The sequence below is a fragment of the Triticum urartu genome, chromosome 2 (genome assembly GCF_003073215.2).
Source record: "Triticum urartu cultivar G1812 chromosome 2, Tu2.1, whole genome shotgun sequence".
Taxonomy (NCBI): domain Eukaryota; kingdom Viridiplantae; phylum Streptophyta; class Magnoliopsida; order Poales; family Poaceae; genus Triticum; species Triticum urartu.
Genome location: NC_053023.1, coordinates 204,135,882 through 204,153,087, shown reverse-complemented (window position 1 = coordinate 204,153,087; position 17,206 = coordinate 204,135,882). Strand labels below are relative to the sequence as shown.

Below are 17,206 nucleotides of genomic sequence, written 5' to 3'. Positions count from 1 at the left end.
GTTAAAGAATTTCAGAGTGAAGTGGAGAATCATCGTAACAAAAATATAAGTTTCTACGATATGATCGCAGAAGTAAAATATTTGAGTTACGAGTTTGGCCTTCAGTTAAAAACAATGTGAAATAGTTTCACTACTCACGCCACCTGGAACACCACAGCATAATGGTGTGTCCGAACGTCATAATCGTACTTTATTAGATATGGTGCGATCTATGATGTCTCTTACCGATCTACCACTATCTTTTGGGGTTATGCATTAGAGATAGCTACATTCACGTTAAATAGGGCACCATCTAAATCCGTTGAGATGACACCATATGAACTATGGTTTGGCAAGAAACCTAAGCTGTCGTTTCTTAAAGTTTGAGGTTACAATGCTTATGTGAAAAAGTTTCAACCTGATAAGCTCTAACCCAAATCGGAGAAGTGCGTCTTCATAGGATACCCAAAAGAAAATGTTGGGTACACCTTCTATCACAGATCCGAGGAAAGTAGAACTTGATGAGGTAATTGTACCTGCTCCCTTATTGGAAAGTAGTTCATCACGGAAATCTGTTCCTGTGACTACTACACCGATTAGTGAGGAAGCTAATGATGATGATCATGTAACTTCTGATCAAGTTACTACCGAACCTCGTAGGTAAACCAGAGTGAGATCCGCACCAGAGTGGTACGGTAGTCCTGTTCTGAAGGTCATGTTACTTGACCATGACGAGACTACGAACTATGAGGAAGCGATGATGAGCCCAGATTCCGCGAAATGGCTTGAGGCCATAAAATCTGAGATGAGATCCATGTATGAGAACAAAGTATGAACTTTGATTGACTTGCCCAATGATCGGTGAGCCATTGAGATTAAATGTATCTTCAAGAGGAAGACGGACGCTGATAGTAGTGTTACTATCTGCAAAGCTAGAATTGTCGCAAAAATGTTTTCAACAAGTTTAAGGTGTTGACTACGATGAGAGTTTCTCACTCGTATCTATGCTTAAGTCTGTCTGAATCATGTTAGCAATTGCCGCATTTTATGAAATATGGCAAATGGATAAACAAAACTGCATTCCTTAAAGGATTTATTAAAGAAGAGTTGTATATGATGCAACCAGAAGGTTTTGTCAATCCTAAAGGTACTAATAAATATGCAAGCTCCAGCGATCCATCTATGGACTGGTGCAAGCATCTCGGAGTTGGAATATACGCTTTGATAAGTTGATCAAAGCATATAGTTTTATACAAACTTGCGGTGAAGCCTGTATTTACAAGAAAGTGAGTGGGAGCACTACAGCATTTCTGATAAGTATATGTGAAAGACATATTGTTGATCGGAGATAATGTAGAATTATTCTGTAAAGCATAAAGGAATGTTTGAAAGGAGTTTTTCAAAGAAAGACCTCGGTGAAGCTGCTTACATATTGATCATCAAGATATATAGAGATAGATCAATACGCTTGATAAGTTTTTTCAATGAGTACATACCTTGACAAGATTTTGAAGTAGTTCAAAATGGAACAGTCAAAAAGGAGTTCTTGCCTATGTTACAAGGTGTGAAGTTGAGTAAGACTCAAAACCCGACCACGGCAGAAAATAGAGAGAGAATGAAAGTCATTCCCTATGCCTCAGCCATAGGTTCTATAAAGTATGCCATGCTGTGTACCAGACCTATTGTATACCCTGCCCTGAGTTTGGCAAAGGAGTACAATAGTGATCTAGGAGTAGATCACTGGACATTGGTCAAAATTATCCTTAGTGAAATAAGGATATGTTTCTCGATTATGGAGGTGACAAAATGTTCGTCGTAAAGGGTTACATCGATGCAAGTTTTGACACTGATCCAGATGACTCTAAGTCTCAATCTGGATACATATTGAAAGTGGGAGCAATTAGCTAGAGTAGCTCCATGCAAAGCATTGTTGACATAGAAATTTGCAAAATACTTACGGATCTGAATGTGGCAGACCCGTTGACTAAACTTCTCTCACAAGCAAAACATGATCACACCTCGGTACTCTTTGGGTGTTAATCACATAGCGACGTGAACTAGATTATTGACTCTAGTAAACCCTTTGGGTGTTGGTCACATGTCGATGTGAACTATGGGTGTTAATCACATGGTGATGTGAACTATTGATGTTAAGTCACATGGCGATGTGAACTAGATTATTGACTCTAGTGCAAGTGGGAGACTGAAGGAAATATGCCCTAGAGGCAATAATAAAGCTATTATTTATTTCCTTATATCATGGTAAATGTTTATTAATCATGCTAGAATTGTATTAAACTGGAAACATAATACATGTGTGAATACATAGACAAACAAAATGTCACTAGTATGCCTCTACCTGACTAGCTCGTTGATCAAAGATGGTTATGTTTCCTAACCATAGACATGTGTTGTCATTTGATTAACGGGATCACATCATTAGGAGAATGATGTGATTGACTTGACCCATTCCGTTAGCTTAGCACTTGATCGTTCAGTTTGTTGCTATTGCTTTCTTCATGACTTATACATGTTCCTATGACTATGAGATTATGCAACTCCCGTTTACTGGAGGAACACTTTGTGTGCCACCAAACGTCACAACGTAACTGGGTGATTATAAAGGTGCTCTACAGGTGTCTCCGAAGATACTTGTTGGGTTGGCGTATTTCGATATTATGATTTGTCACTCTGATTGTCGGAGAGGTATCTCTGGGCCCTCTCGGTAATGCACATCACTTAAGCCTTGCAAGCATTGCAACTAATGAGTTAGTTGCAGGATGATGTATTACAGAACGAGTAAAGAGACTTGCCAGTAACAAGATTGAACTAGGTATTGAGATACCGACGATCGAATCTCGGGCAAGTAACATACCGATGACAAAGGGAACAACGTATGTTGTTATGCGGTCTGACCGATAAAGATCTTCGTAGAATATGTGGGAGCCAATATGAGCATCCAGGTTCTGCTATTGGTTATTGACCGGAGACGTGTCTCGGTCATGTCTACATTGTTCTCGAACCCGTAGGGTCCGCACGCTTAAGGTTTCGATGACAGTTATATTATGAGTTTATGAGTTTTGATGTACCGAAGGAGTTCGGAGTCCCGGATAAGATCGGGGACATGACGAGGAGTCTCGAAATGGTCGAGACGTAAATATCGATATATTGGACGACTATATTCGGACATCAGAAAGGTTCCGAGTGATTCGGGTATTTCCGGGAGTACCGGGGAGTTACGGGAATTCGTATTGGACCTTAATGAGCCATACGGGAAAGGAGAGAAAGGCCTCAAAGGGTGGCCGCACCCCTCCCCATGGGCTGGTTTGAATTGGACTAGGGAGGGGGGCGCCCCCTTCCTTCCTTCTCCTTTTCCCTTCCCTTTCCTTCCCTCCTACTCCTACTACTTGGAAGGGCTCCTAGTTCTACTAGGAAAAGGGGAATCCTACTCCCGGTGGGAGTAGGACTCCCCTAGGGCGCGCCATAAAGAGGGTCGGCCCCTCCCCTCCTCCACTCCTTTATATATGTGGCCAGGGGACACCCCATAGACACACAAATTGATCTTCGTGATCGTTCTCTTAGCCGTGTGCGGTGCCCCCCTCCACCATAATCCTCGATAATATTGTAGCGGTTCTTAGGCGAAGCCCTGCGACGGTAGAACATCAAGATCGTCACCACGCCGTCGTGCTGACGGAACTCTTCCCCGACATTTTGCTGGATCGGAGTCCGGGGATCGTCATCGAGCTGAACGTGTGCTAGAACTCGGAGGTGCCGTAGTTTCGGTGCTTGATCGGTCGGGCCGGGAAGACGTACGACTACATCAACCGCGTTGTGCTAACGCTTCCGCTTCCGGTCTACAAGGGTACGTAGACAACACTCTTCCCTCTCATTGGTATGCATCACCATGATCTTGCGTGTGCGTAGGAAATTTTTTGAAATTACTACGTTCGCCAACACTTAGCTCAAGGGGAATAAGGTGAAGACGAGGTCTTCTGAGTTGAATCTCAGTCTCCCTAACCAGACGTACAGTTGTCACAGCAATTGGAACTGGTCCAACAAATCATTGTCTTCAACGAGTCACTGGTTTCATCTTTCCTTCTCTTTACTTATTGTTGGTCCTTGTGAAGTCATTGTATGATTGCATTATCTTTTGTCTTCATTGAGTGACTGCTTGTTCTGATTGGTTTCACAATATCTTCCTACCTGATCTTTACTGCCTAGCTGCTATTAGTCATTGTGCTTTCACTTCATTGAATACTTGACTATGGTTTGCCTAGTATAGTCTACCTTCCGCTGCATGGTAATAGGTTTATTTCTATCGTTTGTCTTCAAAACTTTCATATTTTTGAAGACTTTCATAAAAAATGCCTATTCACTCCTCCCCCTCTAGTCGATCACTAACACTTTCAGTCTCATATAAAGTAATTTTCTTCATGTTGCAAGAGAAAATGATTTTTTTTTCTCTAGAAACTCATATAAAAAATCTTGCCATGGCAACTATTTGCAGAAGCAAAAGTGCGTAGCGGTAGAAGATTATTGCCATGTCAATTGATGGCAATTTGCCATAGCAAATATATGTCTAGTCATAGTGATTTTGCCATGGTATAATAAATTAAACGATGTCTAAAATTTATGAGAAATGAACGAAAAAACGGGTATGAATTATAGCAATTTGCCATTGCAACTATTTACTAAACAAAGCCGTCATGGCAACTGTTTGACGCGGCTCCTCTCCGCCGCTCCCCTCAGCCTCGGTATCCCCCGCCGCGTACATGCTGGGAACCGACAAGCGCTGCTCCTCTCCACCCCCGCCTCCCCCGTCGTGGTACACGGCGCTCACCGCTCCCCTCCGCCTCGCAACTCCTGTGACTCGATAGTGCGGGGTGTGTGTGTATGTGTGTGGTAGAAATGAATGAATAAGGCCAACTCCATCGCGCGACCCCATCCTGTCCGGTCCCGTCCATTTGAGGTAAAACGAATAAACGAGACGGCCCAGCGCGCGACAGCCCGGATCTATCTGGTCCGTTTTGTGTTCGGGCCGACCCATTTCAGGCGCATCTTTGCGTCGGGTTTGGGTCGTCGCGGACACCGAACGGACGCGCCGCTCGTCCGCGTGGCGGGGCGGCCACCTACCTCCTGCTCGTCAACATCAATGCGCACGGGTGGCAGACCCCAACTGTCATCGGCCCAGTGGAAGGTCGCCGTCCTTCTTAAATGGGGAACCCGTGGACCGGTCGTCGTCCACACTGCTCCACTCCATCCAGCGGCCTCTTCGAAACCCGACCGCGCTAAACCCTAGCCCCCTCCCTTGTCGAGCTCGCCGGCCGGCCACCCTCGACGCCATGAGCTTCTGGAACCGTAAGGGGAAGCACGGCCGCGAGGCCGGCTCCTTGTCGGGGCGCCGTGCCGGCTCCAGGAAGAAGGAGGCCGCATCACCACCACGCCGGGCCCCCGCGCCGACGGCTTTCTCCATCACCCCCACGTCCGCCGGCGAGCGCGACCGGCACTACGTCCGTGCTTTGGTGTGCCGCCGTTATTGGGAGACGAGGACGCCGCTCCCCTGGAGCGACGTCCACCTCCCCAACAACTGGCACCTGTCCGCCGATCGTGTGCCGATCCCGGCGAGCGGCCGTGCACGCCGTCAAGAGATCGCGCGCCGCCGCCTCCTCCTCCCCGACGACCTGTACTACGACCACAGGTATGCCCCCGACTCCCCGCTGTGGGACACATGGATCCAGGACGAGCACGACGTGCGGCGCGCGTCCTACTTCGCCGACACCGTGTCGGGGCCGCGGAGGCCATGTGCAGAGGCGCGCGGGCGTACGCGGGTGCGCGGCCTGACGGCCACGCCGTCACCTTCCTCGTCTCCGTCGCCACCTCCCCCTCCTCGCATGACAGCGGAGGAGGAGGCCTGTCTCCTGCAGCGTGTCATGGACGACTCCATGAACACGCACGACGAGCGGCAGTGGGATGGCCTGGAGGAGACCATGGCCCTCTCTGCCGCCGGGGACATCGCCTTCCCGGAGCTGCAGATGGCGGCCGTCACCTGTGGACGCCACCGGCCTACGTCGACCTCGTCAGCGACGACGACAACACCGGCTGCCAGTGAAGACGGTGACGGCCACGGCACCGACGGGCATGGCAGGAGCGCGCGGGTGCGTTTTTTTATTTTATTTTTATATATTAATTATGAAACTGGGCCTTTTAAGTGGTAGTGGAAACTGGGCCGTTTTGTGGCCAACCCCTATATATGTTTTATATTTTTTTAAATGTGTTTATTTACTTTTTTTTAGTTATTTCATTCTAGTTTTTATATTTTTTTTATTCACGTCCATCCCGGATGCGATTTGGGGTGCGGTCGCGCGGTGGGCGCACGCATGACCCATCTAACAAAGCCGGATACGTGCGAATCTATCGACGCTCCAAAGGGACAAAATCTGGTCAATCCGGACGTCCGTTTAAGGTCGCGCGGTGGAGTTGGCCTAAGAGGAGCTGGCCGTGGTCGATTCATTATGTGATTCGTGCTGGAATAAATTGACGGCGACGAAGCCGTTCAGGATGAGATGTCAGATTCCCGACGATTGGGCGTTATCATTTGGGGAAAAAAGTACTCAAGGAAAACTCGGTGGCCCTGCATGTGCGTGTCCCAAATCCGCTCTTGCATGTTGTGGTACTTCCAGGATTACTTCAACTCTTCAAGGGGAACTAAGGGAGTTCTTAGCGGATCTATGGAGGCAGGCTAGTAGCGAGTAGTCCCCTTGGATTTTATGCGGAATGGAGAGTAATCCCCGGTTGTAAAAAGTGGACCGGCATCTTGCTCTTTCTCTCTACGAATACATGATACGTGTGCTTGTTCGTCGTATTTAAAAAAAGATAGCAAGAACCATGCCTCTCGAGCAAAGGAACTGTGCCGGATAAAGCGGAGGAATTTGGTAGAAAAATATGCCAGGAAGAAGAATTCCAAACGCACCAGTGTATGCACCCGCACGGCGAGGGCAAAGTCCGTCAAGTTCGACAGGACTTAACTCGACACTTTGTCGTGCGGAAATCGCTAGTAGGGCAGATCTTTTTCCACTTACGAAACCATGAAAAACTGAACTGAAGTTTCCATACAGGCCACGTAAACTCACGTGGAGTACCTCCCCCGGTCGTTTCGGTTGTTCCCTGGGCCATGTCGCGTCCTCCACCGCTGTCGCCGAGTTGACACGGCCGATAGCCGCCACCGAAGCTGGCTGAGTGCCTAGGCCCCGCTAGCATTTATAGGTGGCCCCACATTTTCAGACCCACCAACGACTCTCCAGTACGGTAGTCAAGTCAAACCAGCCCCAGAAGAGTCAACACCAGACCCCACCTCCAGTACTCCCCTCAACCTAGCGTTCTTCTACCCTGCTTCACCCGACACCTTGCTTTAGAAGAGTCGCCACTCGCCACCAACGCATCTTCCACCGCTAGCTCGTCGGCTCGTCGGCTCGCCCAAGCGGCCAAACGCCATGGCCTCGCACCACCGCGGCCGCATCCCCTCCTACCTCGCCACCGCCGCTGCCCTCCTCCTTGCCTTCCTCCTCCCGCCGCTGGCCGCTTCCCAGTGGCAGAACTGCGGCAAGAACGGCAACTTCGACCAGAACAGCACCTACCAGGCTAACATCCGGGCCCTCTCCGTCACCCTTCCCAAGAACGCCTCCTCGTCGCGGACGCTATTCGCGGCCGACAGCTTTGGCACCGTTCCGGACATCGTCTACGCGCTCGCGCTCTGCCGCGGCGACGCCAACGCCTCTGCCTGCGGCGCTTGCGTCTCCGACGGCTTCAAGGACGCGCAGCAGCTCTGCCCCTACAGTAAGGTCGCCGCCGTCTACTACGACCTCTGCTACCTTGGCTTCTCCAACCAAGACATCCTCTCCGCCACCGACGGCGACAACAACGCCTTCACGCTGGTGAACAGCGAAAACGTGACCGTGCCAGCGAAGGTGTTCGAAGCCGCCGTGAGCGTCCTCATGAACGCCACCGCGGATTACGCGGCCGCGGACTCCTCCAGGAGGTTCGGCACAGGGGAGGAGGGGTTCGAGACGATCGACAAGGCGAAACCCAAGATTTACGGTGTGGCGCAGTGCAGGCCGGATATGTCACCGGCAGATTGCCGGAGCTGTCTCGCAGATATCATTACGTACATCCCTCAGCACTTAACAGGGAGGCGGGGTGCTAGGGTTGTTGGATTGCGGTGCAACTACAGGTATGAGCAGTATTCCTTCTTCACCGGGCCGTCTATGCTGCAGCTCCCGGCGCCATCCGTGGGGGCACCTCCATCTCCAGCGCCGGCCAACGTGACGCCACCGCCAGTCGGAGGAGGTGAGCTTGGAGAAATAATTTCATCTTATTTGCACCATTCAGTCTTTAGACCAGAAGTAATTTCAAAATTGAGGGACAAAAACAGTGAGGTTTTATTTTTTCGGGAAGGTAAAACGGTGAGGTTCGATCTGCGAAGAAACCAAAAAGTACAAACTCAAGGTGGACAGGATCAATTTCTATTATTTAATTTGATTCTAGCATATAATTATAGAGTGTCAACACCAGCCAGGGGCCTTTTTACAGTCTGATTCAGTTGTGCTAAAATAAGTAATCCAGTCTTCAGAGCTCTGTAAAGAACTCGGAATAAATTAGTTTGTAGGACAGCTGAGACAAAACAAACCTTGGTAAACTAAAAAAGTAAGTAATGAGGGAAAGATTGCTCTCAACAAGAAACTTTGAAAATTTCTGTTGTTTGGTCTTGACTACTGCGCAGTCGCGTAGCTATCAGTTAATTGACTGTGCAACAGCCATCACCGGTGTGGGCAAGCGAAAATCCTACACTTACGGACAAGAAGGCACGGAGGGAACGCACGGGATTACGTGTCCCGAGTCCCGACTAATTTCCCTCCCCTCCTCCCTGATTTCAACTGTGGACCTTCCTGAATTCCAATGAACCATTGCCAGGTCAGTCCGTAGGTTGTCGTACGTTAATCTGTGTCCGTAAGTCTAGCAAAACCCGGGCAAGCATCATGGGTTGGATCCGGCAGGCGGCCGTGCTTCCAGCTCCACCACTCGGCGATGCAACTCTACTGTAGCCGGTTGCACCTCCGGCCCAAAACAGATGCAGCTCTGCCACCGCTGATTGCAGCTCCGCACACTCATCAGTTCTAGCTTTGCCCTTTGCCGGTTGCAGCTCCTCCACTCGTCGGTTCCAGCTCTGACCTCGAGCGCTGCTAGCGAGTGTTGCGACGCAGCGAGGGGTGCTGGAACCGGTATCTAATGGCCAGTGCATAGAAAAGCTGGAAGAAGAGGTCTGCTTTGTTGGGGCGTGCAAGGCTTTTTGCTGCAAGTCCGGGGTGTCATGCTGGGACTGTCGACGAAATTTACTGGAATCAGCGGTCTGCGGTGCTGCGATGGGCCATCTTGCGTGCTAGGATGTTGGAACCGGCGGTGACATTTGTTGGAACCAGCTACTTTGGGTGTTGTGATGGGCTTTTGTGCAATGCCACAATCTAACGACGAGTCGCAGTGACATTTGTTGGAACCGGCTACTTGTGGTGTTGTGATGGGCTTTTGGCATGCCATGATGTCGTGCAATGCCACAACCTAACAACGATGACCGAAGACTAACTAGTTGACAAGCGCTCCCCGGAAGCCTCACAACGATCAGCATTATTTGGCGCACTCTCAGCCGCCGTCACATGTCACGCTTTGGACACGTCATTTCGATTTTTTTTCCGCACCTGTTTTCGGCTTTTTACCGGTTTTTTAGGTTTTTTCGACGTTTTGGTTTTTCATCGTAAAAAAAATTATGAAAAAATGTGTTTTTTTCTTCCGCAAGAGGGACCATTTTGCTTTTGAGAGAGGCACAACCATGCCTCTCGGAAACAAAAAATATATGTTTTATGATTTTTTTTCACGAGAGGCACGACCGTGCCTCTCGGGAAATAAAAAAACGCGTTTTTTTAATCTTCCATCAGAGGCATGGTTTTGCTTCTGCGAGAGGCACTATCATGCCTGTACGTCCTCTTGAAAACGAAAAAAATGCATTTTCTATTTTTTTTTGTTCCGCGAGCGGCACGGTTGTGATTTTGCGAGAGACATGGCCGTGCCTCTTTCGAAAAAGAAAAAAAACCGTGCTCCCGGTTTGGTTTTTTCTCGTGAATTTTTTTCATTAAAACCTATCGACATGAGATTTAGTTTTGAAGGTCTCGACACAAGGAATCCATCAATGAAAATAATGCGAGATTTGGACGCACGATTTGGGAGATAAAACATTTTGAATAAACACATCTGCGAAAAAAAATAAAATCTCTCAGGTTGCAAGAAGCACATGCAGCACAACACTTTGTTACAATCTAAAAAAAATAAGAGTGATCTTTGCTAAGAGTATTCCTCAATTAATGATTTTGCGGTGACATGGTGCTACTATGCCCAACGGAGATGGAACGGCGGACGGTGCTGCGACCCGCCGATGACGAAGATGGACTCGATGTTGGGCAGGGACGCAGTTTCGGTGCCTTAAAGACACCTGTCTTTGGGTCACTGACATGTGGACCAGCCATCTATTAGGCCCATATATTATAGACACAAAGATAGGTGCCTTAAGACACCGAAACATAGTCCGTTGGGCAGATAGACGAGTCGCCCTCCAGATTTCTGCGGTTCCAAACGCACCGGTACCCGCACGGGGAGGACAAAGTCCGTCAAGTTCGACGGGAACGTGCCTGAACTCGACACTTGTTGTCGTGTGCAAATCGTTGGATCTTCTTCCTCTTGTGATTGTGAAACCAGGAAAAACAGAATTGAAGGATCGATCTAGGCCACGTAAACTCACGTGGAATACTTGCCGGTCGTTTCGGTTCTGCCCGAGGGCCACCGCTGCCCTCTTGAGTCGGCATGGCCGATAGTCATAGCTGGCTGAGTGGCCGGGCCCGCGAGCATTTATAGGTGGCCCCACGATTTCAGAACCCCCAACCACTCTCCAGCACAGTAGTCAAGTCAAACGAACCCCACAGGAGTCAACACCAGACCCCACCTCCAGTACCCCTCCCCTCAACTAGTCTTCTATATCTTCTTCGCTTTACTTGTCGAGCCACCACCGCTAGCTCTACGACTCGTCGGCTCGCCCAAGCGGCCAAACACCGGACCATGGCCTCGCACCACCGCGGCCGCATCCCCTCCTACCTCGCCACCGCCGCTGCCCTCCTCCTTGCCTTCCTCCTCCCGCCGCTGGCCGCTTCCCAGTGGCCGAACTGCGGCAATAAGGGCAACTTCACCACGAACAGCCCCTACCAAGCAAACATCCGGGCCCTCTCCACCACCCTTCCCAAGAACGCCTCCTCCTCGCGGACGCTCTTCGCGGCCGACAGCGTCGGCACCGTTCCGGACATCGTCTACGCGCTCGCGCTCTGCCGCGGCGACGCCAACGCCTCCGCCTGCGGCAACTGCGTGTCCAACGGCTTCAACGACGCGCAGAAGCTCTGCCCCTACGGTAAGGACGCCGCCGTCTACTACGACCTCTGCTACGTCGGCTTCTCCAACCAGAACATCCTCTCCGCCACCGGCGGCGGCAACAGCGTCCTCATACTGATGAGCGACAATAACGTGACCGCGCCAGTGGAGGCGTTCGACGCCGCCGTGGGCGTCCTCATGAACGCCACCGCCGATTACGCGGCCGCGAACAACTCCAGGCGGTTCGGGACCGGGGTGGGGGGTTTCGAGACGGTCGACAAGCGGAACCCCAAGATTTACGGTGTGGCGCAGTGCAGGCCGGACATGGCACCGGGCGATTGCCGGAGCTGCCTCGGAAGTATCATCGCGATGAGGTCCCAGTACTTAATCGGGAGGCAGGGTGGTAGGATTCTTGGATTGCGGTGCAACTACAGGTATGAGCAGTATTCCTTCTTCACGGGGCCTTCTATGCTGCAGCTCCCGGCGCCAACCGTGGGGGTAGCTCCAGCTCCGGCGCCGGCGAGCGTGGGGCCACCACCAGTCGGAGGAGGTGAGCTTGGAGAAATAACTTCATCTTGTTTGCACGATTCAGTCTTTAGGCCTGAAGTAATTTCACAATTGAGGGAAGGGTGGCGGAGTTTCTTCCCAGATCGAAGCTCACTGTTTTACCTTCACGAAAAAGTATAAACTCAAGGTGGACTGGATCGGGTCCATTTGGATTTACACACCACAGTTCCAGTATTACTATTTAATTTGATTCTAGCATATAATTATAGACTGCCAACACCAGCCAGGTGCCTTTTTACAGTCTTATTCAGTTGTGCTAAAGTAAGTAACCCAATCTTCAGAGTTCTGTAAACAAAGGTAAGTAAACGAGGGAAAGATTCCTCTGAAGAAAAAACTTTGGAGATTTCTGTTGTTTGGTCTTGACTTCTGCGCAGTCCCGTAGCTATCAGTTTATTGACTGGACAAAACGGAGAATTATACGTGTTCAAAGTCTTGTGATGACCGGGCCGGGCCTGCATGCTTGGCCGATTGCTAGCCATAGAAACTCTTCTGGAAAGGGTGCGTGTTGGAATTTGTAGCACTCTTGACTCTTCCATGATTTGGTTAGGCCTCGTTTGGTTTGGAGGAATCTTGTAGGATTTCTAGAGGATAGGATTTTTGTAGGAAAAATTCCTATGAAGCCCTTTGGTTTGTAGGAATGGATTCCTATTCCTATATAGGATAGGAATCAATCCTTCACATTTCAAAGGGAAAAAACATTAGGGTTCCTTTGATTCAAGGATTTGCATAGGAATTTTGGAGGATTAGAATCCTTAGGTATTTTTCCTATATTAGTTGTTTGATTCATAGGATTGAATCCTATAGGATTTTTTCCTAAGGAATTTTTTGTACTACTTCCCATAGGATTTCTAGCATCCAGTCAAACCTCTTTGAAAGAATCCTTCGGTTTTCCTATGATGCAATCAAACAACCTAAACTCCTATAGGATTGAGATGAGCATGAGATTTCAATCCTATGTTTTTCCTATTCCCATGTTTTTACAATCCTGCGAATCAAAGAGGCCCTTAGCCTAGACTCAATGGAAAAAAAATCCTATCCTATGAATCAAGTGACATCTCTTTCCCTATAGGAAGTGAGATGCATGCCACCTCACTTCCTATGATTTTCCTATTCCTATGATATTTCTATCCTATGAACCAAAGGAGGCCTAAATAGGTATATTGACGAACAAAATATCTAGTTTATCTTCTGGTGCTGGTGCATGAGCATATGGGTTTTTCCTCTTTAGACGGTCCATTCTCATTTCCCATCCCACAAGCTTTTCAACGCACTGCAAATAACATGGTTTGGCTAGTTGGAATTTATAGAAGAAGTTGCAACTAAAAGCGTAACTGCAGTTTTCCCCCCTTCTTTTCTTCCATGAATCACTATCGGCGATTCATAGAAAAAGGACTTTTTGTTCCATTCACTGACACTGGCGCCTGCCGTTTACAGGAAGCGCAGGGAACAAAACAGCTAGAATTTTAGCTATTACACTGCCGATAGTTGCTGCAATACTGGCTGCTGTTGTAATTTGTCTTTATCTATGGAGGAGGAAGAGCAAACCGGCGCGGAAGACATCACTATCATGTAAGTCCTTATTTTTTTTTGCAAAGCATGCAAGTCCTTTCTTGTTCACAAATGGAATCAGTTTTTGAAAACGTTTCTCTACAATCGAAACCAAGGTTTTCCATTTGGCATTTGAAAATAGTTACATTCGTGTATTAATTTACACCATTATTAAAGTATCTTTTCTCTTGTCATAGATCCAACTAATCCAGAGGACATACAGAGTATCGATTCACTCATTCTCGATCTATCAACTCTACGAGCCGCAACAGATAACTTTGATGAAAGGAATAAACTTGGTGAAGGAGGGTTTGGTGTGGTTTATAAGGTGCTAATCATATCATTTCACAAAGGCTTTTTATTCGGTATAGTGCACTTTTAGTAAATAAATATCTCCATTTGTACAGGGAATCCTTCCTGACAATGAAGAAATAGCAGTTAAAAGGCTCTCACACAGCTCTCGCCAAGGGATAGAGGAGCTCAAAAATGAGCTTGTTTTGGTTGCTAAGCTTCAACACAAGAATTTAGTGAGACTTCTTGGTGTTTGCTTGGAGGAACAAGAAAAGTTACTTGCGTATGAATACATGCCCAACAAAAGCCTTGACACCATTCTTTTTGGTAGGGCAACTCACCAAACCATTTTGCAACAGTGAAACAAACACCTACTTCCTCCGTCCCAAAATAAGTGTCTCAACCTTAGTACAATACTAAGGTTGAAACACTTATTTTGGGACGGAGGGAGTAAAATATATTGTGTACTGTTCTGATGTTTTTTTTCCTGTGTGATAGATCCTGATAGGAGCAGTCAGCTTGGTTGGGGGACGAGATTTAGGATAGTCAATGGGATTGCTCGAGGCTTACAATACCTTCATGAAGATTCTCAGCTGAAGATAATTCACCGGGACCTCAAAGCGAGCAATGTTCTTTTAGACTCTGAATTTAATCCTAAAATTTCAGATTTTGGCTTAGCAAGGCTATTTGGCAGTGACCAATCCCATGATGTCACCAACCGTGTCGTCGGAACCTAGTAAGTGCTGGTGACATTGCTCTTATAAGATATTTCAGAGCGCATGAGTCCGTAACGTAATGTTGTTATTTCAGCGGATACATGGCCCCTGAGTATGCTATGCGTGGGAATTACTCTATCAAGTCAGACGTGTTCAGCTTCGGCGTCTTGATTTTAGAAATCGTCACTGGAAAAAGAAACAGTGTCGCATATGACTCCGAGCAAGCTGTAGATCTCTTAAGTTTGGTGAGTACTTTGAGTTTTTGACTGTTAAAAACTTCGGCTTCTACGAAAAGCTATAATTTGTAATAACAATAAGAGCAATTTGTAATAATCCATCTACCGAATGCAGGTGTGGGAGCACTGGACGATGGGAACAATTGTAGAGATCATGGATTCGTCTATGACTAGCCATTCTCCAGGAGACCAGATGCTCAAGTGCATGCACATCGGACTTCTGTGTGTTCAAGAAGACCCCGCTGATAGACCGATGATGTCGGTTGTGACTGTCATGCTAAGCAGCAGCACTGTGTCTCTCCAAGCTCCATCAAGGCCAGCATTTTGCATCCAAAAGAGTGGCATGAACTACTCAGGCATGCACACAGATCCATATCCAGGAGTTTCACATTCTACCAGTAGATCACCTATGTCACCCAACGAAGTTTCGATTACTGAACTTGAGCCGAGATAAGTCCGAGACTGATGATGTATTCATTATGTACGCCATTCTTGCCAAAATAACCTATTTTGATTTAGGGAAAGACCCTACATCATATGTATAATCTACTCGACACCCCCGTGGTAGAAATTTTACTGAGCAATGGCATAATACGCCAGTATAATTATATTGTCGGGGTTGTCTATTTGTCGGGTTACGGCAACATTTTAAGATACGCTATCATCTCAACTTGTGGATCACTATCCTGTATATGCCTTATGTTGAGTCTCCATATGAAGTTCGTGGTCCAAAAGGTGAACTTGAACTTCAATAAAATAGAAATCCATTATATCCCTCGTTATAGTAATATCATCTTTTTCTTCTTTATAGAAAGTTAACTTCAAGTCTTGTTGCTATTTTTGGCTGAAGATCGATGAGTTCGGTCCTGCAATTGCAGAGCCAATTAACTTCGTCTTTGTAACATTGCGAAAAATATGCCCAAGGATTCTCTTTAAAAATTTGCCTGAGGTTTGGTTTTCTTTTTCTGAGTGGTGCCTAAGTTTTTTTTTCTTTTTTTGAGGGGTACCTAAGGTTTGGTGAAACCTCACATGGGAATTGTTAAAATTTTCCAAGCAAAAGTTGGAAGGGTCACCAAGCCAATGTGGAGCGGGAGGCATCGGCTTATGACCTGCAGCCCTGGCACGCGGGCGCGTCTACTTATCACTTGGAAGGAACACTTCTTTTTATCAGTAACTTTATTCCTCAAATGATAGACATATCATTTACAATATTTGGAAGAATAAAGTCAGGTGGAGAAGAGTCCCAAAACTCTGAAGTTCTGATGCTAAAGCAGTGTTTTGCCAAACAATCTGCAGCTAGATTGGCTTCCCTACAACATCGAACAAAATAAACAGAAGAAAACTCCAACGCAGAGCCTTGTACATGGCCCAGGCGGGCCATAATGAATTCGTCTCCTTTACCCTCCAGTAAAGCTGCACTTGCTCTCGACTGCGGCGGCACCGGATCGAAACCTGCCGACCCAAACGCCTTCTATTTTTCTTTGTTTTTTCATATTTTTTGTTTTATTTTCCTGTTTTTACTTTTGTTTATACTTCCATAATATTCTAAATAAATATATGAAAAAATATTTTACATAAAATTATTTGAATAAAATGGTAATCAAGCATTTTAAAAATGTTACATGCGTATAGAGAAAATGTTTTTCATGATCCAAAAAATGTATACAGGAAAAAATGTCTATCAAAATCATGTAAAAATGTCAATCAAGCATTTGAAAAATATTAAATACATATAGAGAAAATGTTGATCATGTATTCAAAAAGGTTGAGCACATATTTAAAATTTATTAATCAAGCATTTGAAAATGTTAAATGTGTATAGACCAAATATTGACCATGTATTCAAAAAATGTTAAACTTGTATATAAAAATATTAATCAAGCATTTGAAAAATGTTAAATGTATATAGAAAAATGTTGACCATGCATTTAAAAATAGTTAATCTTGCATTTGAAAAAATGTTGTACCCGCATTAAAAAAATGTTAATATTGCATTTGAAAAATGTTTATCAAGCATTTAAAAAATGTGCATAGAATTTTTTTGACCATATGTTCAAAAACATTTATCTTGTATTGAATTTTTAAAATGTTAAACTTGTATTTGAAAAGTGTTAATCAAGTATTTGAAAAAAAATTAAATATATATAGAAAAAATGTTGACCATGTATACAAAATAGTTAATCTTGTATTTGAAAAAATGTTAATAAATAATTTGAAAAATGTTAGCTGTGTATAGAAAAAATGTTTACTATGCATTAAAAAATGTTAATCTTATATTCAGAAAATGTTAATCAAGCACTTGAAAATGTGTATAGAAAATGTTGACCGTGTATTAGAAAATTTTAAACTTGTATTGTATTAAAAATATATTAAACTTTTATTTGAAAATTGTTATTCAAGCATTTTAAAAAT

General features: G+C 46.2%; 1 protein-coding gene across 2 annotated transcripts; it reads left to right on the top strand.

Annotated features, from left to right (window-relative positions):
• The first annotated feature begins 7,384 nt into the window (after positions 1 to 7,384).
• LOC125536780 (cysteine-rich receptor-like protein kinase 6) lies at positions 7,385 to 15,475 on the top strand. Of its 2 annotated transcripts, none has more exons than XM_048700049.1 (7): positions 7,385 to 8,322; positions 13,438 to 13,572; positions 13,749 to 13,879; positions 13,959 to 14,169; positions 14,341 to 14,578; positions 14,653 to 14,803; positions 14,910 to 15,475. In XM_048700049.1, the coding sequence occupies exons 1-7, from the start codon at positions 7,470 to 7,472 to the stop codon at positions 15,246 to 15,248; spliced, it is 2,058 nt and encodes a 685-aa protein (XP_048556006.1). In that variant the 5' UTR covers positions 7,385 to 7,469; the 3' UTR covers positions 15,249 to 15,475. The 2 variants fall into 2 exon arrangements, with proteins under 2 accessions (XP_048556006.1, XP_048556005.1); XM_048700048.1 differs by lacking the exon at positions 7,385 to 8,322 and adding an exon at positions 11,060 to 11,986.
• The last annotated feature ends 1,731 nt before the right edge of the window (positions 15,476 to 17,206 follow it).